Source organism: Pteronotus mesoamericanus, unplaced genomic scaffold (assembly GCF_021234165.1).
Source record: "Pteronotus mesoamericanus isolate MK-2021 breed Mesoamerican mustached bat unplaced genomic scaffold, CSHL_Meso_final contig_214, whole genome shotgun sequence".
In the NCBI taxonomy this organism is placed as follows: Eukaryota; Metazoa; Chordata; class Mammalia; order Chiroptera; family Mormoopidae; genus Pteronotus; species Pteronotus mesoamericanus.
In genome coordinates, this window is record NW_026555089.1 from 6,621,884 (window position 1) to 6,644,760 (window position 22,877).

The 22,877-nt window shown below is 50.1% G+C and overlaps 2 protein-coding genes across 9 annotated transcripts; both read right to left on the reverse strand.

Moving 5' to 3' along the window:
• Positions 1–49: 49 nt before the first annotated feature.
• Positions 50–11,666, reverse strand: TAF6L (TATA-box binding protein associated factor 6 like). 8 transcript variants are annotated; one of them, XM_054571008.1, is made up of 14 exons: positions 11,558–11,666; positions 11,342–11,396; positions 10,989–11,085; positions 10,815–10,877; positions 8,899–9,058; positions 8,379–8,465; positions 7,577–7,727; positions 7,370–7,420; positions 6,745–6,839; positions 5,079–5,153; positions 4,714–4,934; positions 4,251–4,383; positions 987–1,115; positions 50–867 (listed from the first exon to the last, which is right to left on the reverse strand). In XM_054571008.1, exons 4-14 carry the CDS (start codon positions 10,820–10,822, stop codon positions 97–99), a joined length of 1,881 nt encoding a protein of 626 aa, XP_054426983.1. In that variant the 5' UTR covers positions 10,823–10,877; positions 10,989–11,085; positions 11,342–11,396; positions 11,558–11,666; the 3' UTR covers positions 50–96. The 8 variants fall into 8 exon arrangements, with proteins under 8 accessions (XP_054426983.1, XP_054426980.1, XP_054426978.1 ...); XM_054571005.1 differs by having other exon boundaries at positions 8,899–9,079; XM_054571003.1 differs by lacking the exon at positions 10,989–11,085 and having other exon boundaries at positions 8,899–9,079.
• A 3,805-nt stretch (positions 11,667–15,471) lies between these two features.
• POLR2G (RNA polymerase II subunit G) lies at positions 15,472–18,458 on the reverse strand. The gene is made up of 8 exons (XM_054570654.1): positions 18,372–18,458; positions 18,129–18,238; positions 17,084–17,243; positions 16,480–16,530; positions 16,311–16,376; positions 16,134–16,205; positions 15,901–15,934; positions 15,472–15,688 (listed from the first exon to the last, which is right to left on the reverse strand). Exons 1-8 carry the CDS (start codon positions 18,381–18,383, stop codon positions 15,675–15,677), a joined length of 519 nt encoding a protein of 172 aa, XP_054426629.1. The 5' UTR covers positions 18,384–18,458; the 3' UTR covers positions 15,472–15,674.
• Positions 18,459–22,877: the final 4,419 nt, after the last annotated feature.

The following is a 22,877-nucleotide window of genomic DNA, read 5'->3' on the forward strand; positions in this document are numbered from 1 at the left end:
AACCGCCCAAGCCCCGCCTCATGCGGCGCGACCCACGAGCATGGAGACTTCACTTCCGGGCGCGGGCTTTATTTACAGGGACCGGGACGCGCCGCCTCAAAGCGGCAGATACAGCGAGTAGTCCGAGAGCACCCAGCGGCGGGCCGGGCGGCCGGTGCGGCCGATCATGGGCAGTTTCTGCACGTAGCGGGAGGCCGGGCTGGGCCCGTACGGCGCGGGGAAGGCCGTCTGGAAGAGGCGCCCGCGGCACCGCCTCCCGGCCTGCCGCCCGGCAATGATGAAGCGGAAGTGGGGGGCACCGCGCGGGGCGAAACGACTCTTCTGGAAGACGTCGCGGGTGCCGGCGCCGGGGCCCTGCTGCCGGGGCGCCCCCCGCGCCCGGTGCACGCGCGGCAGCGGCCTGTTGTCAGAGGCGGCAGGCGCAGAGACCGACGGGGGGCCGCTGCCCCGGGGGCTCTCGTCACCCTGCGGGCTGACCATGGCATTGGCCGTCAGCTGCGGCATCTTCCGCACTGAGTCTGGGGCCGCCGCCGGCTCCTTCTTGTCCCCCGGCGGCCGGGGGGCCGTGGGCGCGGGCTGACCCGTGCCAAAGCGGGTGGCCAAGCTGTCGCCGAAGAAAGCGTACAGCTCTCGGTAGATGTCCGCCAGGGTCACTGAAGGGGAAGGTTCCTCTGGCCCCGCGCCTCCAGGAGGCAAAGGGAGACCAGACCCAAAGCCCGGCTCCGCGCTGCCCCCGGAAGGAGACTCCTGCAAGAGAAGGCTGTCCCACGGCAGGTCGTCCGAGCGCCGGCACCCCCTGCCGCCGGGGCCCCTCTTGCTGGGGTCTGCTGCCTGGGCCTTCATCTTCAGCAGTCGCTCTACAGCCACCTGAAGAGCAGAGGGATTAGGAAACGCACGGACTAGGAGGAACCTGGGTCTATCCAGTGTTCCAACGTAAGCCCGCGCGCTCATGCAGGGGATGGAGGCGGGAAGGCACTGGCACTCACCAGAATGGCTCCATAGACCTTGTGCCCATCTGCTTTAACCTGGGCATTAGATACTGAATAGTCATCTAGCACAGCCTGCAGATTCGTCCAGTAAGTGGACAGATGTGGGTAGAGGACTCGTTCTACTGCCTGGAAGGGAGAGAAAGGGATGCAGTGAGGGCCTTTGTGGCTTATTGCCGCTCCAGTACCCTTTCCAATGAAAGACCTTTTATGTCTGATACTGGATAGGGTTCAATCCTTCTAAATTTCCTGCCTGGCATACTCAACCAACATTTATTTGGAACCTACTGTATGCCCAAGCTTTCACTAAGCACTGGGAGTAAAGATCAGGTACAAAGACAAACAATATCAAGTGACCTCCCTGTAATTGGCATGGGTTGTATCACTGGCATAAGGGCCAAGAGGGTCTTCTGCTAGCCAACTGCTACCCTGAGACAATCAATAGGCAAGTACTGTCCTCACTTAGATTTAAACTGGGACTCAGGTTATGTTTTGTTTATTTTTTAAGATTTTATTTTTAGAGGGAAAATGTGTGGTTCCTCTCACACAACCCGCACTGGGGACCTGGCCTGCAACCCAGGCATGCGTCCCACCTGGGAATTGAACCAGTGACCTTTCAGTTAAGAGGCCTGTGCTCAGTCCACTGAGCCACACCAGCCAGGGCTCAGGTTACATTTTTGTTGTGCTTTGTTGGATCAGAGTCTTTGGTTAGTCATCCACAGCCTAAGGATTTGAAAATGTTGAAAAACTGACAAGTTCCTAGAAAAATATATAATTTGCTGCAGACTCAAGATATATGAAAGCTTAAATACTATAACTATGGTAGTTAAAAATATAACCAAAAATAAAAGAGCATGCCAAAATTTACAGAGTCTACAGACATTCAAGGAAAAGAGCATCCCAATCTTATTAAAACATATGGAAAAGAAACTCTCCCTCCCTACCTCAAAGGCCAAACTAACCCTGACCCTAAAACCAAGTGACAGTATATGAGAAGAAACAATTAATTTCACTCATGACTATAAATAAATCCTTTAAAATTTTAGTGACCTTAACTGTTTTTAGAAAATGCATTCTAATCCAATGATGTTTTGGATATTTTTAAAGATTATACCATGACCAAGGTGAGTTTACCCTATATATGTAAAGATGGTTTACCACCAGAAAATCTCAGCCCCTGCCTGGCACTCTGGCTCACTCATCTTCCTCCACAGCCATGCCTGACAAACCCAGTATGGCTGTTAGATTGAGAAATTTGATGTCGAAATTGAAGAAGACAGAAACACCAGAGAAAAAATCCACTGCCTTCAAAAGAAAACCGACAACAAAAGCAGCACCTGCCTCTCTCATCTACCAGTCTGGCTGGCAAGGAAGGAAAACAACTTGCATGCTGGTGAAAGAAGCAGCTAAGGGGAATGCAGTGGTAGCAGAGTAAAAACCAAGCTGGTCCAAGGCGTCCTGCATGTTGTAAAATGCAGTTTAATCATAATGCCATTTTTTTTGTTGTTCAAATGATTTTGATTATTGGAATGCACGACTTTAAAAATATGCAAATAAGTTTTACAGTCAGGGCAGGGGGAATCTCTATATACAATTAATCACATTAACAGATAAAACAGAAAAACCAATTCATTTCAAAAGATATAGAAAAAGCACTTGATGCCCTGGCTAGTGTGGCTCAGTGGACTGAGCGCTGGCCTGTGAACTGAAAGGTTGCCAGTTTGATTCCCAGTCAGGGCACATGCCTGGTTGTGGGCCAGGTCCCCAGTTGGGGGCATGCAAGAGGCAACTGATCGATGTATCTCTTGCACACTGATGTTTCTCTCTCTCCTTCTCCCTCCCTTTGCCTCTACCTAAAAGTAAATAAAATCTTTAAAATTTTCTTTTAGAAAAGCACTTGATAAAAGTTCAACATTAATGATAAAACTAAGAACATAGTTTTCTTGATCTGAGAAAGGTTATAAACACACAAAGTAAATAGCCTACATGGGAAAGGTCATTACCAATTCTTTTAAAGTTAGAAATAAGACAAAAGTTGCCCGTTATCTTATATAAAATGGTTAGTGGTCCTAGCACTGCATAAAAAGAGCCCTGGCTGGTGTGGCTCAGTGGACTGAGTGCCGGCCTGCAAACCCAAAGGTTGCCAGTTTGACTCCCAGTCAGGGCACATGCCTGGGTTGTGACCCAGACCCCCCAGTGGGGGCCTGCGAAAGGCAACCAATTGGTGTCTCTCTCCCACATCCATGTTTCTCTCCCTCTCTTTCTCCCTTCCCCTCTAAAAACAAAAATCTTCAAGGAAAAAAAAGATGAAATAAAAAGAAAATAAAGGCACTAGGTTTAAAAGAGATGAAATAAAGGTGTCATTATTTGTACATATGACTGATCTATGTTAAAAATCCCAAAGAATCTACAGGCAGAAATGATAGTTTGGTAAAGTAGCAGAATCAATACAGAAGTCAAATGTTTCTATACACCAATAAGAAATACCATGAAAAGAAGATACCATTACAAAAGCATCAAAGAACAGCAAGATTCTAGGGCTCAATGTAATAAAATATATGTAGGTTTTCTTCAGGGAAAGTTATAAAGGGATCCTGAAAGAGTGAAAGACCTTAAAAAGACAGATATGACACCTGCGGACAAAAGGAATTAATATTAATGATGTCAATTCTCTTAAAACCTGACTAAACAGAGTCAGTGTGATTCCAATAAAAAACCTCAATAGCAGCAAACAATTTATTTGTGCCAGGTAGGCAAAAGTGGTTCAGCAGAAAAATCCATTCCTAAAACTTGTCAAATCATCAGAAGTAAGGTAAATAATCACTGGATAGTCTGTATAGATGCTAAAAAGGTACTGACAAGCTCACTTACCTCTTCCTGTTTAAAATATACTCAATACAAGAGGAACTGAGGGGTAGTTCCTTAACATGATGAAGCAGAATGGGTAGGAATTTGTGAAATGGTATGTTAATACCTGCCATGCAGGACTTTTGAAGGGATAAGATGTTTGTATGCAGAAAGTCAGTAAGCCAATGTCACTCCAATAAGTTCAATAAAAGCAAGCAAATAAAAAAGAAAAAACAAGTATCTAATTAACCTGGCCATAAGAATTTTAAAAAAGAAGAAAGGCTATCACTGAGGCAAGAACTCAACACACAGCAGCAGCAAGCACATACCATTTTATGGTCAAAGGCACACAAATACTCTTTCTCTAATTACAAAGGGGAGCTCTAATGGCTCTGTGAGAAAAGCCAGGGTCCTCACCTTCCAGCCAAGGGCATGCAGCCCCACCACAGCCCCGTAGTGAGAGCAGAGAGGCCGCACCGGGTCTGCCAGGACCTTCTGAAGGGAGAGCAGGATCTGCTGATACAGCCCACTCACAAGGTCCCCGTGCGTCCTGTGGGAGCAACAGTCAGTCAGCAGGGATGAGGCAGTGGCGCCCAGTGTGATTCAGGTCACAGCACATGGTGGGAAGAGCACTTGTATGGCATTCTTGGGTAAGTGAACAAGGTGGCTAGGGGTGACGTGCCCGGGACCTGAAGGCTGAAGGACCAACCCTTGGCACACATGTCACCCACTTGTAGAATCCCAGTCTGCCACGGCGCACTGACAAGGAAGCTCTAAACATCGGGCCTCAAAGCCAGAACGTTCATCCCACCCTCCTACTCCAGACCCCTCAGCTCTGCAGCTGCCCCACCCTTTACTCAGCTCTCGGCCCAGTAGCTACCAGAAGATGTGGCTGAGAAGGAGGGCAGCACCATCTCGCAGAGTCCAGTGGTCATTCAGGGGGTTGATGGAGGCAGCCAGCGGCTCCAGGACGCAGTAGAGGACACTGCCCACCAGGGAGCGGACATAGGGCCCCAGGCAGAGGTGCGGGTTCCGAACCAAGCTGCGTGCCACTTGCAAGAGCCGGTGCAGCTGCTCCAAATCGTGGCTTACAGATTTTACCTGTTGGGAGAAGAGGGTTGGTGGGGCGGACGCGACGGAGCACAGGAGGCTGCCATTCTACTGGCACCTCCCATGAGCCCTACATGTTGCTAGGTCACCCCCTTCCCACAAAACATTCTCCCCTGCCCCAGCCTGGTCACTCACCCCACTGACCACATAAACGAAGTAAGGCAGGAGCGCTGCGATCTTGGAGTTGGTCTGCAGGTCCTGGAGAGCAATCTGAAAAAGAAGCGCCCAGAGGGCAATGGATCTACCAGGTCCAGGTAGAAATCGACATTTTTTTTTTTTTTTTTAAAGGTCAGTTTAGCACATATATACTAGAGTTTTAAATGTTTATACCCTGATTTGGCAATTACTTCTAGACATTTAACTCACTATAAAAGAAACCCATTCACACACATACCCGCACACGGCACTGTCTGATGAGAAATTGAATACAACCTAAATGTCTAACATATTTTTTCATTTTACTTTTTTAATTAAATTTATTGGGGGGGCCTTGGTTAATAAGGTTACATAGGATTATACAGGATTTCAAGTGTATGATTCTATGATGTATCACCTGTATGTCGCACTGTGTGCCTACCACCCAAAGTCATATCTTCTGTCACTGTCAAGATATATATACACACACATATTTTTTTAATCCTCACCCAAGGATGTTTCATTGCTTTTACAAAGAGGAAGGGGGGAGAGAGAGCAAGAGAGAAACAGTGATCGGCTGCCTTCTGTATGTGCCCCAATCAGGGATCGAACCCGCAACCTAGGTCTGTGCCCTGACTGGGAATCGAACCTGCAACCTTTTGGTGTTACAGGACGATGCTCCAACCAACTGAGCCCCCTGGCCAGGGCACCACCAACGTATTTTTAACTAAGAAGAGCAGCTGTTCTAACCACTTTGATCACACCACTTTGGTTTATGCTAGAGTAATCATTGCTTATACACAGAAAAGACGGTAAGGGTGGGACCATAGGAGACTGTCACTTTCCACTTTGTGCGTTTCTCTATTACAGCACTTCTATGATATACATATGCTGGCATTACTTTTATAAGCAGAAAAGATATGTTAGAGTGAGTAAGTAAAACTATCTCAGCCCCAAACCACTACCGCTCCTCCTAACTCCTCTGGATCAAAACCCAAAGCTTATGCTCTGTGAACACAGACAACAGGCTAGTGAGGAAGGAGCTTAGCTCCCAGGGTGCCCACCCAGCCCTGGCCCCATGCTTGGAGGACAAGCTCCTAAGGCAGAAAGGTATGGTAGCAACATTCCAAACTTTCAAGGGAAAAACCACAGACATGTGAAGACATGGAGGATGTAAAACCCTAAAACAGAGACCACATGGTTGAGCAGACCACCAAACTAGCCCTTATCTGATGCCAGACAGAAAGGACTGACTGGCAGGGCCTGGGAGCCCCAGAGGCTAAAGCAGCAGGGGCTGGTAGGAGGCCTGGGGACAAAGGACAGAAGAGTAGGCCTGTCCTGCGGCGGTGATGTTGCGCATAGCCCCAGGTCAACAGACACTCCAAGGTGGGCTCCGGACTTAAGCCGTAGGGAGACCGATCACCTGAACCTCCTGAAGGGCCCTGCTGAGCTGCCCGTTCCCCTAAGGGACAGGGTCTCTCCCCGAGAAGGAAGGGCAGTCAGTCCCGCGGGGGACTAGCCCCAGTGCCGCACCTCCCCACACAGGGCAGCAGCTCCCATACGCGCCAGACAGTCCGCGCAGAGAAGATAGAAGGAGGCACCTAAGAGGATTTCACAGGAGTGCGAAAGCTCGGCTCTGTGCCCCACAGGGGGCCCACTTGCTCACCTTCATCAGCTGTGGATCGTCCCCCAGTACAGCCCGGGTCACTTGCTGGTAGTACTTGAGGAGGTCATCGGTCAGGGAAGACACGGCGCTGGGTACTGCAAGACGGTGGGCAGGAGGCGGTCAGGGTGGAGAGCCGAGTCCCGCCTCGGCCTCCCCTGCCTGCTCCCCTGCAACCACCGCCCCCAAGCACCCCCCAAGGAGTCCCTTCAAACGGGACTCCAGAGCACAGAGCTGCTGCCGGCCGCTCCCAGCAGCCTGGCCTCATGGCCCTCCATGCCTCCTTGCCCTGTACGCTGCCTCCCACGCATTCCCACCAGGCAAATTCTTATGCAGTCCTTAAGTCCCAAGCTCCGCTCAGTGGACTCTGGGTGTGAGCACACCCCCTCAGGGACCCCAGTGTGCTGCCCAGACTTGTGTGCTAGCACCCAACACACAGCATCACGATTGGTTACAGGTCTGTGTTCCGATCTCCAGCTCTGAGCTCTCTGGAGGGACCAGTGACCACTCAGAACAAGGTGTCGATAAATACTTGTCAAGACAAGACTCAAGGGTGCAGAGGCACCACCCTCACCACCCAAGGGAGGAAGGTTTAACCAGAGGGCCTGCTCCCCACAGGACGCCTTACCCGATCCTTGTGGTGCCAGGTTCCCTTTGCCATCTAGGTAGGAGACGTGGACTAGAACCAGAGCAGGGAGACAGCTCAGCCTGGAGTTTGGCCCCTCGTCGCCCCACACCCCTGCCCTGAGTTGTGCCCTGTCCACCGGCCAGCCCATCACCAGTCCTCTGACAGCCCAGCCCTTGTCCCCGCCCCATGGAGGACCCCAGCATTCACCTCTCACAGCCGTCTCGGCACAGCCTTTGGGGATGTTGGTGGCCAGGGCCAGCTCCACCAGGTTCACCTCTCGGTCTTCGGGGAAGTAGAGCTCGCCCTCCCTGGCGGGGCGCAGGGGCAGCACCTCCTGGGATCCATAGCCACACACAGCCTGGGCAAAGGGGACCGGGGAGCTGGCTGAATCCAGGGAGGAAAGAGGCGCCCTCCTGGCCGGGCAGGGAACACCTCACTTGAGAGAAGTCCAGAAGTGCTGAGAAATCCCTGGGAACTTGGCTGAAGCACCCACTGCTCACTGGATCAAGAGGCAGAATGTGGTTCCTCCTCCCAGACCCACCGGGGCTCTGGGTCCCACCCCGCAGGCTCCAGGTCCTCTTCCTCACACTCGCCCAGCTTTGAAAACACCCGTCTTCTAAACATGACCTTTTCCCCTGGACTCCCTGCCCCAGAACAACTACGCAGGGCATTCCAACACCCACACTGTGCTCAGGCTCCTCCCTTCCCCAGAATGCCCTCTCTTTTCCTCCCGGCTCAGTCTAAGCCAAGCTTCCCTTGAGGGGCCAGCTCAAGTCCCATCTCTTCCGAGGCCTTCCCTAACCTCCTGGCCCCTGTGGCCTCCTCTCCCCCTTTTCTGAACTCACAGACCTTAGGGGCCTGGGCCCGAGCCCGGCACCGATCCTGCGGTTGCTCTAACTTTCCTCGTGTGCACGTTTGGTCTCCGTGTCTCGCAGCATTGCCAGCCCCGAGCGTGGCACGGAGGTGGGCTCCTGCCAGCTGGGCCCTCGGCAACCTGTGCCCCACTCACCTCCACACTGCTCCATCGGAGGGCCCTGTTGAAATCTTCCACGGTCAGCTTCCGTCGTTTGGTGTGTTTCATGAATTGAGAGCTATTCTGGGAGGGGAGGAACAGAGTCAGGCGACAGGGAACAGGGTGTGCGGGGCCCCCAGTGCAGAGAGGCAGCCTGGGGAGGAGGTGAAATCGATACCAGACCAACGATCAGAAAGCATGGATTCCAGCTCTGCTGTTACGCAGACAACACCAGATGTCACAGTCCCTCTCTGGGCCTTGGTTTCTCACCTGCGGAATGTGGCTACGAACCTGCCTGGACTGCCCAGCGGGGCTGTTTTGAGGAGCACACGAGAGCCCAGCGAGCGCTGTTTGCAGGAAGCCCAGATGGTTAGAAGGGAGGCCCTGGGAAAGGCAGGACCGCCCCCGCTGCACTCCCTCAGAGCACAGAGCAGGTGCCCGCCTATTTGGTGAATACACCCCTGTGGGAGGGGACAGCCAAGCAGAGTTGGGGGCACTGGGCGCAGGGAGCGCGTACCTGGGTGGCCTCTCTGAGACGGTAGCACACATCCTCCGCGAGCAGCGCGGCCACCTCATCGCTCAGCTCCAGGCCCGTGCTCTCTGCCATGAGCCGGACGGACTCCCGGGGGATCTCCACAAACCGCCGCTCTTCTCGTTCCGACATGGCCCCGGCGGAGCTGGGAGTGGGGAGGCAAGGTCTGAAAAGCCACCCATCCCCCTCAGCCCAGGAGCTTGACTCAAGGCCTCCTAAACCAGTCTTGCAGCTTCCGCTCCAGAACCCCCAACCAAGGAGCCATAAAGGCTCTGCGTTTCCAGGTGAGGAAACAGACTCAGAGCAACAGACGTGAGCTGGGCCAGGGAGCAGGCAACAGTGACACCTGAGAAAGTGCCTGGCCTTGGGAGCCACAGAACTGGGTCCCGGCCCTGCCCCACCACTTCCTATGCGAAATTTGGCCACAGCTTTCATCAGTCGGAGCAACTGGTGTCGTAAACTGTAAGTCCAGGTGATAACCCTTGCCCTCCCGAACTCACAGGGTTGCTACGGGAATAGAATGAGACGATGCACGAGAAACTGAGGGGCCACCACACACTACACAAGTGGAAGACGTTACCACTGTTCATTCTGAACAAAAACTTCATGCCTTCTTCCTTCTGATTCTTGCTACAAACACTATCTACTAAATCTCAATGAAAACACTGCTTTACCTAGCATTCCCTTGCTCAAAAATCTTCAATACCTCCCCACTGATTATAAAAGCTCCCCAGCACAACATTCTGTGTTTGGTCCCAAGTCCCCACAGCTGTTCAGGCTAATCCCTCCCCGCAGTGAGTGGGGCCTGGTGTCTTCCAGCCTGTCCACACCCCTCCACCGCGCCAGCGGGTCTGCTGCCCTCGCTCCTCCAAAGCCCCGACACCCTCCTCTCTGCTAGGACAAATCCAGGCTCTCCTTTGAGGTCTGCCTGACCTGTACGCCATCTGGGACCATCAAGCTTTACAGAGCTGGGTTTTTTGCCTATGTGCCTGGTCTTCCCCAGTTTGGGTGAGAGGCCTAAAAGTAGGAACCTGCTCTTCGATGTACAGGATATGGCAAAATAAGAACCTAACAAAAAACTGCGGCTGGGCTGCGACCGACCCCACCACCACAACACAATGAGAAGACAGGTCTCCATGGGCCAGAGTGAGGCATCAGCCCCATGGGCAGCAAGGCTGAGCTCCACGGCGACCCACCCAGGCCCTGCCCCGCTGCCCCCTCTGGCAGGACTCTCTGGGTCACCAGTGACCTCCAGGTTCCTCAGTCCACTGGGCATCCTACTGGCCTCCCTGCAGCCTTTCTCCTACTGCCTTTGGAACAAAGAACCTGCGCCAGGCTCCAAGGACCCGCATGTGTGCCTACTTCTGCTGCACCTCTTCCCACTCCCTCTCCTGTTCTGCATTCCTGCCCATGGCCTCTTTTCATTTCCTCAAACACCTTATCTGAGGACAGTCATACATTCTGTTTCCTCTACCTGAACCCCCCTCCTCCACCCCCGACCCCTTTGTCCAGCGAATGCCTATGTGCTTCCCCAGATCTCAGTCCAAACGTCGCTTGCGCAGGGAAGTCTCAGACCCCACTGTGTCCCAGTACTTTGTCTTCAAAGCAGTTTTCAGTTTGTAGTTATAGATGTAACTTTTTAAAAAGATTTTATTTATTTTTAGAGAGGGGAAGGGAGGGAGAAAGAGAGGGAGAGACACATTGATGGGTGGCCTCTCATGAGCCCCCAACCCCAGGCCCGTGCCCTGACTGAAGACTCAAACCCATGACCTTTCAGTTTGTGGGACGACGCCCAACCCACTGAGCCACGCAGGTCAGGGCTGGGTAACATTTTGATTAACACCTGCCTCCCCACTAAACTGTAAGCTCCATGGCAGCAAGGATCATGCCTGTTTGCTCACCTTTGCATCCCTAGCAGCGTCAGGCGCAGTGTCAGCACATAATACGACCTCAATAAACACTCGCTGAAAAAAAATGAATAAAGAAAAGCTATTCTCTTAAGCACATGCCATGCCTGACAATGAGATGGTTATTATGTACGCACTGTGTCCACTTCACAGACAAAGAAATCAAACCTCAGAGAGGCAAAATGTAAATGACTTGTCCAAGGTCATCCCCCGAGCACCAAGTAGGGGGCAGGGACTCTTGCTCTTAGTCATCAGGAGCGGCGGGCTGTGTGGGAAACAAGGCCTGAATTCCCAGCGCGGAGACCTGGCGCTGGAGACCCGCCAATAGGTAACTGTTAAGTCTCTGTTTCCCCATCTGTAAAATGGGAGCGTGAGTCCTGCGCCTTGAAGGCGCGGAGGGAGTTTCCCTAGTTTGTGCCCGCTTTAAGACCCACGAAGTCCGGCCTTGGACCAAGCTCTCCCGCTCCTCGACCTCCCCTCGGCATCCTCAGCCACCCTGGGAAGGAAGCGTGGGAACTGACCTCTACCGGCCTCGGTCCTGCTCATCCTCCCAACCAGCTGCACTCATCCTAGATCCTGTGGTGGTGGGGTGAGGTGCAGGAGGTCAGGGGTTACCGAACTCGGGTCACGTGGTCAGCGAAGGGGGCGGGCACCCAGCGCTGCGGGCTCTAAGGCGCGTTGGAGTGCACAGCTCGCAGCAGGACGGGGAGTCCTTGGGCCTTCTCGGGCCTGCTCACCTGAGGGCTCCGGCGGGCGAAGGTGGCTACCGAGACGGCGACGATAGCGACTGCTGCTGCTCCCTCTCACCGTGTTCACACTAATTCCCTCCCTCAGCCCTCAGGCCCCACACTCCCCAAGCTCAGCCAATCGGCGAGCACCTTGAAAAGTTCCCGCCCCCGAAGGGGCTCCCAGCCACACGATTGGCCACTATGGAGGCGCTGCGAAAGATCCAGGCGCCTGCGGGTCACGTGACGCTAGAGTCGTACTTCTTAAAGCAACAGCTCTCGGGAGTTTTGGGAATAGATGTGTTATAACTTGGTGTACGTTTTAGTAAGTGTTTTCAAGGAAAGCGTCCCCATTCCCTTGTCTTGCCTGCACCTTCGTTTCCGGCCACTTGCATTTATGCAGCTGCAGCAAAGCTTTAGAGTTTGGTGTCTGGCTTAGTTTTCCTGCACTTGGTGGAGCTCAGCTTACCTCTCAGACATCACCTGCCACTTAATCCTTCCCGAAGAATGGATGAAGCTCCTGGTGGGTATTCTCTGGGAGCAGAAAGGTCTTCTGACTGAGCCAACCCCACGTGCAAGCTCCAGGCTCTAGGGCTTTGCTCATCCGGACACCCTACCTTGTATTTCCGTCGAATAAGCCAAATATAAGCCCGCACCTACCTCGCAGACTTCCTTGACGGTTTTACACACACACATTTCCCCAAATTTGGGCAATTCTCAATTGAGAAACAAGTGGGCTTATTGAATCAAGGATGGTATTTGGAGTCAGACAAACCTGGGTTCAAATTCTAACCCTACTTTTGGGCAAATTACCTAACCACATTTCCCTCCCCCATCTACAGACTGGGTAGTAATGCTCATCTCAGTTACTGTAGATTAAGTGAGGTGTCTGTGAAAGCACTTTGCAGAGTTGGTGGTTGAACTTTCACTCATGCATCATGAGGCAGAGAGTAAATTCCTTTATGTTCATCCAAGATGGGGTAGTTTGCATGGGCTATTCTTTATGGAATGGGGCTTCCTGCAGGTGAGCGAGCATGGATGTAATAACCGCACTCTTCCCTCTCAGGGCAGATGCTGCTGCCTGTAGAAAAGATCCTCTGAGACCAGAGCTGGGAAAGCCAGGTGGATGTGATTGGAGTTGCCATAGTAACACAACCTAAGGAGACTGTGACCCTGCTGAGTGTTTTCCAGTCATTTGGTAGTTGTAGTATTGTGCTTGAACACTGGGGTGTCTGTCCGCCGGTGCATCAGGGGAAGGACTGAGGTCCTGAGTCTGAGATTGGCCCAGTAGAATCCAGGCTACTGGTAGATCTCCTTGTTAAAATGTCATTGATCTGGACAGCCTTTGGCAACCGTGGAAGCAGGAAACAATCAAAGGAGTAAGGCCCAGAGGCCTGTAGGATGTTGTAAAACTATCCAAACTGTTGGGGTTCATTTGCCCCCAACCTGAGTGGAGGCAGGGGCCAGGGGAAAGAGGTAATTACAGGAAGCATGGCCACAAATGGGAGAAAGGTAGCTCTCACTGACTTCCCAGCCACCCAGTGCCTGACAGAAGCTATGATGGCTTTGGAGTCAGAATGACAGGTTAAAAAAAAAAAAAATCGAAGCCCCACTACTCACCAGCTATGTGACCTTAGGTATATCAGTTCATTTTCCTGATCTGTATTTTTTTTTTTAAAGATTTTATTTATTTCTTTTTAGACAGAGGGGAGAGGTGGAAGAGGGGGAGAGAAACATTGATGTGTGGTTGCCTCTCACACACCCGCTACCAGGGACCTGGCCTGCAACCCAGGTATGCGCCCTGACTGGGAATCGAACCAGCGACCTTTTGGTTTGCAGGCTGGCTGTCAATCCACTGAGCCACACCAGCCAGGGTGCCCTGACCTGTTTTTATCAACTGTAAAATGGGATAACAGACCCTATTTCATGGCTTGTAAAAATTCAGTAATATGTGCAAAGATGTATAAAGGATTTTGCATGTTACCTAGCAGATACTCCCATTACTATTGGCCCATGATCTAAGACCTCTTTAACTGCCCAGTACCAAACCATAAAAGATCAGAAGGGTCCTGGAGACCATCTCCAGGCCATCCCCACTCAGACCCTCCCCTAAACAGTGCCAGCATTCTTGGTGGGTATCACACTCCATATCCTTAGCAGCACCCATCGTGTTCCATGAGCTGCTTCTCAGCCTCTCACTCCTAGGCCTGATATTACTTCCAGGTTATCCCTGACGCAGTTTACAGGTGGGTGGATCCATTTGTAAACTTGGGAAGAATTTTATTCTCAGTGAGACACACAGTGTTTAGGGTCTGGAGAAAATCCCTACAACCTGTGTGACCGACTCACAGTATGTGGAATCACAACTTTAACACTGTTTCCACTAAAAAATGTATTACAAATCCAGCACAGTAACTTTCCTGGATCTAACAAACTTGGAAATCTGGCGCAGTGCTGAGAGCTAGAGGTCTAAAAATGAAAGGGAAGCATGTGAATCTACAATTATCTCAATAAAACAACTGAAACTTTAATGAAAAAGTGAAAAGGGAGACAGTAACAAAATAATGTTTTCTGACCCACTACAGAGTTAAACAGCTTCTAGTAGTCCAGGAGTTGAGAAGGCGAGGTCAAGAGACCCACATTATTACCATGTTCCAAGCCCTATTCTAGATCATTATTATCAGGGTTTCTGGCAGTTGGCAAAACTGATATTTGAGGCCAAATAAATCTTTACTGTGGAGGACTGCCGTACACACCATGGGATGTTTGGCAGCATCCTTGGTCTATACCCACTAGAAGGCAGTAACAACCCCTACCCACTTGCAACATCCCAAAATGTCATTGCCAAACATCCCCTGGGGCCAAAATCACCTAAGATGACAGCCACTGCTTCATATGCACTGTGTAACAGTAGCTATGATTACGTTGATTGCCTATCATGGACCAGGCTCTGTGCCAGCCACTTGCATTATAGTTAAGTCCTAACTGAATGACATTGGTAGGCTCTGCAATTTTAAGTAAAATGACATATAAGGAAACCAACGCTATGACAGACTAATTGACATAAAAGTAAGTCGCTAAGGAATGTCACCAATGTTATAATGAAACAATGCTGAACAAAACAATACTGAAAGAAATGACATTACTCAAGGACCTGCTGTATGATCTCTGACAGAGGCAGCAACCCTCCAAAGAGGGTGGTATGCCCATTTTACAATGAAGAAACATAAGCCTCCCCAGCTAGGACCAAAACCAAGTTGTTCTGTATCAATCCAAATACCAAGCTTTCTGATGCACAGCTCTGCTTCCCAAGGAAGTCAAGGAAAGCTGCAAATAAAAAGAACTGACTGAGATTTTCTGGATTAGGCAGCAAGCAGACAGGCTGGGAAAAAGCACGCCAAGGCAGACAAATAGCATTGCAAAGGCAGAGCGCGAGGGAGGGTAGTGTGTTTAATTTAGTAGTCATTTCATGTATTTTTCTAGTGTGACCCTAAGGAGATTAGGAGCCATTTCACACCTTCAGCTGAGTTTAGTGTAGTGATTGCTCGGCACATAAAGACCTCTGGCATTTACGTTCTTATCCTAGGAAAGGCAGTCAAGACCCCACAGTCTGTCATTTCTGTCTTCTTGTTCACCTCTCCCCAGCTATACTCTTGGTTGTTTTTAAAGGTGAGGGAAGGAAAAATACCAGGAAACTTGACAGGCGCTCAGAATGGCTCTAACGATAGTATCATTTGCTGGAAGCCAAAGACGCAACATTAGTACCTTCTCAGCAATGAAGTCAACTTTAGCCCTTGGCATTAGGGTTAGTCAGGTCCCCTGGGGGGCTGAGGCATCAGGCCAAGAAAAGAGGGTCTAGAGAGCAACTGCATCCCAGCCTTTTATAAAAGAGCTGTTCTTACCAAAGAAAGAAGATAACACTTCCATGAGAACCAAGGACCGTTTATGGTTAGAACACAGTCAAAATCTGGGAGTGGCCGCTGACCTGCAAGAAGAGCCAGATGCCTTCTGGGACAAGGAACCTTCCTGATCTCCCCCACAGCAGCCAGACCAGGCGTCTGGACAACAGGGGAAGTGCAACAATCACACCTTCTAGATAAGGACCAAACAAGATAGGAAGCACCGGTGTTCAGCTCACAAGCCCTAGGGAGAAGAGGAAACGCATGTTAGACCCAGAGCCTGCAGGAGCTGAAACGGTGCACTTCCCATCCCGAAGGGCCCACGTCCTGGATCTCCCAAGCAGACGGCAAGAGTTTCCTTCATCTGTGACTCAAGCATTAAATCCCATCTCCACCCCTGTTCCCACACACCCCATCCCCAGGCAACCACCCTGTTATGCACGATCAGGCACTCACCCAAGTAATCATCCATCAGGGAGCCGATAGCAAACTGTAGGAGAGAAGGTAAAAAGGAAGTGAGGCCTAAGCAAGCACAGAAATGTCCTCTAACCCTCCCAGGCCCAGGCCTTCTTCCACCCACCCCCTCTTCATGGCAGAAGAGCACAAAAACCCCACGACATCTAGGTGGTAAGAAATCAATAGCTCCCGGCTCTGCCTGGTACAGGAAGGGAGGCAGGCAAGAGACTCACGATGTCGTTCTTATCCACACGGGTCCCCACAATCTTCAAGCGGATCTCATCATCCTGCTGAATCACAATGTCCTGGAGAGAAGGAGGCAGCATACTCAGACACCCCCCCAGCCAACACTCTCCCTCAGAGTGACCCGTCCCCTCCTTTCTCTCACTGACTTCTTCCTACCCACTCACTTCGTCCATTGTCTTGTAACACGGTGGGTTAGAGTTAGGATCAAACTCCATCTCTGACGGGATGGACTGAAAGGAAAGTGAGACTGGGTCAGCACTTTAAATGGATGCTCCCGTGGGTGGTCATGAGTGGGGATCTCTCCGTAGCCCCACTTAGCGTGCCCAGACTCACATGTCGGGAGATGAAGCAGGACATAGGTCCAATTTCTGTAAAGAGTCCAACCTGGAAAGAAAATCAGTGATCCTTGCTTTTTCTTTTGTCATCAAAAGCCTTCTAAGCTTTCCCTCTTTATCTAATTCCTAATAAATGCTCCAGGTTTTGAAACCGCTCAGAATTGTAGCATTTGTTTTCATTTCTTTTTTTGCAAGCTTTCGTTTTAAGTTAAGCAAATATAGCAAAGTAGTGGCGAGCTGAGCCTCAAAACTTGTCCAGGATTTGAACACTTGTGGGTCGCATGGCCTTGGCCACTAGACTTAAATTCTCTAAGCTTAAGCCTTTATAAAAAGGGATAAAAACACCCAGCTCCCCGAGTCACTGTGAGACTTTTCACATTACCTGGCCCACAGGAACTAGTCAGTGGAGGCCACTATCATTATGACTATTAATATTAACTTACATGCCCCTCAGTGAGGCAGGGTGAGGCCATACCATTTCACAGGTGAGACAAGCACAAGGAAGTGACTTGGCCAAGGACACACAGTTAGCAAGTGAAGCTGGGGCCCATACCACATCTTCTGAGTGACCATCCCACTGCCTCCCCTTTGTATGGTCTCACCTTGTTGACCTGGGTGACAACAGCATCCACGACTTCTCCTTTAAAGGGCCGGAAAACAATGGCCTTGTACTTAACTGGGTAAAGGACAAAGCCTCGGCCTGGCTGGATCACACCAGCGCCGATATTGTCAATGGTGGTGACAGCAATCACAAAGCCATACCTGCAAGGAGGATGACAAAGAGAACGGCACTGTGTGTGAAAAGAGCCTCTAAACCCTCTGCAACAGGAGTCAGTGAGCCTGGGGGTAGGGGGACAGCACAAAGAGGAAGTAAATGGCACCCCTGCTCCCAGAAAGCTTAATGGCCAAGAAAGAAGACAGGACACTAATCAGCATCTGTAACGCCGAACACTGCTCTCGTGATTTCACAATAAATGTCCAAGAAGGCTCCAGTCCTTGAGCCAAGAGACCCTCAGAATCACCTGGGACTTATGAAAGTACAGATTCCCAGGCATGCTCCCAGAGAGTCAAGATTATGTAGTGATAGGAGAGGCTCAGGACCTTGCATGTTCGAGAAACACCCCAGGTTATTCTAGTGATGACGGCTCAAGTATTCCATAGCCCTCCGCTCATCCCAGCTCATGCACATCACCATGAGAGAGTCCTCTCGGTGCAGAGCCCAGAGATGTGCCATGTCAGGTCCCTGGGCACGGGGAATAAAGAAAAGCAGCAGAATCACAGACGGAGAGCAGACACAAGGACAGGCTGTGAGCTCCACCAGGGCTGGCCTCATTCTATCTTTCACTGCATTGTTCCCAGAGACCAACACAGTACCTGACACACAACGGGGGCTTTAAAAATGTTTGCGGAATAAATGATGACCGATCTCAGATGATGGAAGAAAGTCTTGTGATCCAGCTTTGCAGAGGGCGCCATGGGAACCTAAAGCAGGAAGCAGCTGACTGCCTGGGGCGCCTAGGAGTGTGTGAGAGGGTGCCCCAGAGTAGGTGTCAGGACCTTGCATAATGAATAAGAGTTGGGGAGGAGCTGCAAGCTTAGAGCGCCCTATGCTTATCGATAAGTCGGCACAGAGAACGCGGCACTCACTTGCCGGTGCAGGTCCCCTCCACCTCGGTGAAGAGCTTCTGCTTCACTGTGTTGAGCAGGTTGGGACCGAAGTAGCGCGGGTGCAGCAGGATCTCGTGCTCCAGGGAGATCTGCGGAGAAAGTGGAATGGAGACCAGGCAAGGCACAGCAGGAAGACGGGGCAAGAAGCGGCCCCGCGTCCCGGCGCCCCACCTCTCTTCTCCTCTAGACCCTGCCCTCGCCGCCGCCCGGTGCCCTGCTCACGTGGTAGAACATCTTCCCAAAGGAGTTAAAGAAGGAGCCGCGTCTACACCATCCCAGGCAGCGACGCCTCCCGCTCAACCGGAAACACACGCAGCCGCCCCAACCCCGCTTCCGGGCCTCGGCGGCTCCGATTGGCCCTCGCTGGCGGGGCCGGAGACTCCGAGAAGCTCCTCGCCTCCCTGGGGACCAGCAATCCAACCGCCGGCTGTCTTAAACTAACCGTGCCCAGAACAGATGCTCAATTAAGTACTTTTAAGCGGAATTAGTGAAAGGCGGCATAAATAACGCGCTTTAGCAGAGTGCATTCGTTTAAACCTCCAGGTAGATGGTATCAGAATTGAATGAAATTGCAGGACACCCAGCTGGTGTCTGAGAATTGCTTGGATGTGTGTGCGGGGGAGAGGGGAAAACGTTGTAATTGGAGTCAAAATCATTAGTAATAAATACTTAAAACTAATCACCTCTTAACCATTTTACCACAGTGTACTACCGTCAACTCTCTTGAGGTTATTTACACCTATTTTGTATGGTGTAAATATAATTGTATGTGTAGGTATAAGCTTTCCAGTTGCTGTGATATCCTCACCAGCACTTGGTATCGTCAGCAGGGTTTGTTTTATTTAGCCATTTTAATATCTGTAGTAGTATCTCATTGTGGTTTTAATATTCATTTCATTAATGACTAATGATGTTGACCATCTTTTCCTGTGCATATTTGCCAAGAGTGATCTTTTCAAAACTCAAGTCAAACCGTGTCACTCCCCTCCTTTAGAACCCAATGGCTTCCCCAGGCACTAGAGTACAAGCATCACCCTGGCCTACCCGGTGGGGGACGGGCGGCGGGGGGTGTCCTCCTCATCCTTCAGGTATAAGTTCAATATCCCCACTGTCAAGGGGGCTTCCATGACTACCCTGGCTCAAGTAGCCCCATCCTAATCATTCCTGTATTGTTTTGCCTTGTTTTATTTTCTTCCTACTTGGAGTCATTCATTTATATAAGTGTGTATTGCTTGTTCCCCCTCAAGAAGGGCAGGGATTCTCATCTGTTGTGTTCTTCTTTACCCCCAATGGCTAGAACAATGCCTGGCACACAATGTGTGCTCAGTATCTCTTTCCATCACTGAGTGAATCTCTGGCACCTAACATAGCACTAGGTAAATAATGGAGTTTAACAAATATGGATTGATTGAGCATCATTAGCATAATGAATCTTTTATTATCTCTTTGAGCTCTCCAGGCATGGGTTGGCCATGATAAACTCTCCAAGCCCTAATCCCTTTGCTTCCAAAGCTTCAGGAACAGAGACAAGCCAGAGCAGTGAGATAACAGCAATGGAGAACAATCAGCTGGACTGAAATTTGGAGTACAAAGGAAGTTTATTCGAGAATTGTTTCAGTTATCTTTTGCTGCATGATAAATCACCCCAAAACTTAGTGGCTTGAAACAACCATAATTTATTTAACTCACAAATCTACAGTTTGGGCAAGGCTCAGTAGGGAAGGCTTATTCCTACTCCATGCAACATCAGCTGAGGTAGTTGAACTTGGAACTGGAGGATCCACTTCCAAGGTGGCTCAATCACATGGATAGAAATTGACTCTGGCTGTTAGTTGGAAGCCTAGCTGTGACTATGGTTGAAACACTTACACGTGGCGCCTTTGTGTGGCTTGGGCTTCTTCACAGCATTGTGGCTAGGTCCTCGGAGCAATTATCCCAACAGGACCAGGTGGAAGCTGTATCCTCTATTATAACTTAGCCTCGAAGTCTCATAGCATCACATTTCCTTGGAGATCGCAATCCCTCCCAGACTCCGATGAGACTTTACCAGACGGAAGGAGCATCGATGTTACAGTGTACAATGAGTGTGTGGGAGGGGACATCTCAATGCCATCTTGGAAAATAGAATCTTCCGTGAGAAGAGAGTCTCGTCAGCCTACATAGTAGAGAGAAGTCCTTGTGGTGATGTCTGTCATCACCTGTCTCCCGAAGATTCACACACGAGCAGCAGGTCCAGCCCCTGGAGGGCGGTCTTGGAGCAAGGATCATCCATCCCGCCAGCCCCTCTTCCTGGTTCTAGGGTAATCCTGCCTCCAACTGAGTCCAAACCCTCTGACCATCGGCACTGCAACAACTCCGAGGACCACACTTGGAACACTCTAGGAAGACAGATCTACAAAGTGATTAGGGGTGTGGCTATAAAGATAAACCAAGATTCAGTCTCGGCTCTGACTATACTCACTGTATAACCTTGGCCCAGTTACTTAACCAAGCTGAACCTCAGTCTCCTTCTGTTTAATGGGGATAAGCAAGGCTATTATGGGATTCGAGATGATATCTTTAGCATGTTGCTAGCACTTAACAAATGCTAAATAAGTGGCAGATATTTTTCTAATTTCCACAAATACAAAGGCACATTGAAGCAAAGCTTTTAAATCTTTTTCCTTGGGGTAAAGTTACTGTATAAGAATGAATGTCTTTGGTTTTAGCTCTAAATTTCACATACAGGTTTTCATGTTCTACAATCTATATACGCTGGCTTAATACCTCTATTCCCTAAATAAAAGCTTTTATTAAAAAAAAAAAAAGACTGAATGGTACTCTAGAAAGGTGTGTCCTGGTGTCCTGTAGCCCTGTGTAACCCAGCTTTGAGAGGCAAAGCCACCGAGTGTGCCCTGCTTAATGGTGCTCCTGGGCGGGGAGAGAGGCCTAAATCCAGGGCATGCTTGCTTTATGCAGCTGTGGTGGCCATTAGGGTGCATTGACCAGAGAGGGAACAACTTTTTCAGATTTCCACAGAGGTTCAAAGGGCTGTAATTTTAAACATCTAGATCCAGCCCTGGCTGGTGTGGCTCAGTGGATTGAACTCCAGCCTGTGAACCAGAAGGTCGCTGGTTCGATTGCTGGTCAGGGCACATACATGGGCTGAGGGCCAGGTCCCCAGTTGGACGCCTGGGAGAGGCAACCAATTGATGTGTCTCTTGCACATCTCTGTTTCTCTCCCTCTCTTCCTCCCTTCCCATCTCTAAAATAAATAAATAAAATCTTCAAGAAGAAAGCCTTTAAATATCTAGATCCAGTATGCATGGCAATGCCAGAGATTGCCAAGCACACAGTCTTTGTGTCCAAACTCAATCTCTTCTTCATCTGATCCCTTCTGCAACTACAGAAACACCATTGCTTTAGCTTCCCAAACAGCCTATGCTCCTTACTGCTTAGCAAACTCCAGCAGCCCTCCTCCCTACAAGGGGTTTTCTCTCCAGTCCCCAGCTTTAAATCCCATCTCCATGTCGAAGGCACTCCCAACATGTATCTCTCCAGCCCCAACGTTTCCCTTGATCTTCAGGCTCACAAATCTAATTGGCTAAGGGAATCTCTACATAAAAGGTCAGAAAGAGAACTCTGCGTTTTCCTCCCCATTGTCCCCATCTCAGAAGATGGCTCCGTCAGCCACACCATTGCTCATGCTAAAAGTCTGGCCATCCTTGACTCCTTTTTCTCTCCTGTCCCTTCTCTCCTATCTTAACTTTAGCAAATTCTGTTGTCTCAGCACTTCTCTTGAGCTCCACCGCCACTGCCCTTGTGTAGCCACCACCATTTCTTATGGGACCATTTCCACCGCTTCCTCCCTGCTCCTACTTTGACCTCCTATGGACTTTTCTCCACAGAGTAGCCAGGATAAGCCTTTAAAAACAAGAATCATCAGAACACTTTCCTGCTTAAAACCCACTAATGGATTCCCATTACACTAAGAATAAAATACAAACTCCTCACTGTGGTCAATGAAATCCCATGCCTACCCAACTTGTGTGAGGCCAGATTTTCCTCATATAATCAAAACAATATCTTGTAATGGCTTGAAAACAGAAGCCTGCTGTCTTATATGAAGACAGACATTAAAGGAATTTGGAAAAAATGTAAAACAATACCACTATTTTCACTACATGGGTTTTTTTATTTGTTTTGGGTTTTGTTGGGGGTTTTTTTTGTTTGGGTTCGGAAAATTTGGTAATTTTCCATAAAAAAGTCAAAGTGTTACTTATGTTCGTTTTAATTTCCATACAATAAATATTGTATGGCTTGGAAGACAATCTTGAAGAGATGGGGTCTCAAGCTGAGGCCACTGTGTCTCTAGTACAAGGATGGAAGGTGGATGAACCGCCCCTAATTCTGGTTAGGGCTGATTGGAAGGCTTGGCTGCAGAACAAAGTGGAGATGCTTAGTGCGGAGGGTGAAGGGGCGCGTACTGCGTTACGGGCACTGAATTCATCCGCTGGTGACCCTGTCTACAACATTGCTCTGATCAGACAAGAGGCAGGTATCACTAACTCTCAACTTACAATCCTTCTCTTTGATTTTCTAGGGACTCTCAAGGATTTCTTTAAAAGTACACGTACTCTTTATTCTCCTGTCCTAGGGGATTTTAGGGCCCTGAGCCCACTCCCTCCCCTCCCATCAGCACCTGCTCAGTATGTTCCAGACAGAGGAGGGCACTCTAATCTCTTCATT

Bases quoted from the DNA above. Each gene is read 5' to 3' on its own strand.
- TAF6L (XM_054571006.1), bottom strand. The intron at 7,728-8,378 runs GTGAGTGGGGCA...CCCTTTGCCCAG, and splicing joins TCCGATGGAGCAGTGTGGAG to GCTGTGTGTGGCTATGGATC. The intron at 4,935-5,078 runs GTGAGTGACCAG...TTCTCCCAACAG, and splicing joins TCGTTTATGTGGTCAGTGGG to GTAAAATCTGTAAGCCACGA.
- POLR2G (XM_054570654.1), bottom strand. The intron at 16,206-16,310 runs GTGAGTGGGTAG...CCTTCTCTCCAG, and splicing joins GTTACAAGACAATGGACGAA to GACATTGTGATTCAGCAGGA. The intron at 15,935-16,133 runs GTGAGTCTCTTG...TCTCTCCTACAG, and splicing joins GTGTGGATAAGAACGACATC to TTTGCTATCGGCTCCCTGAT.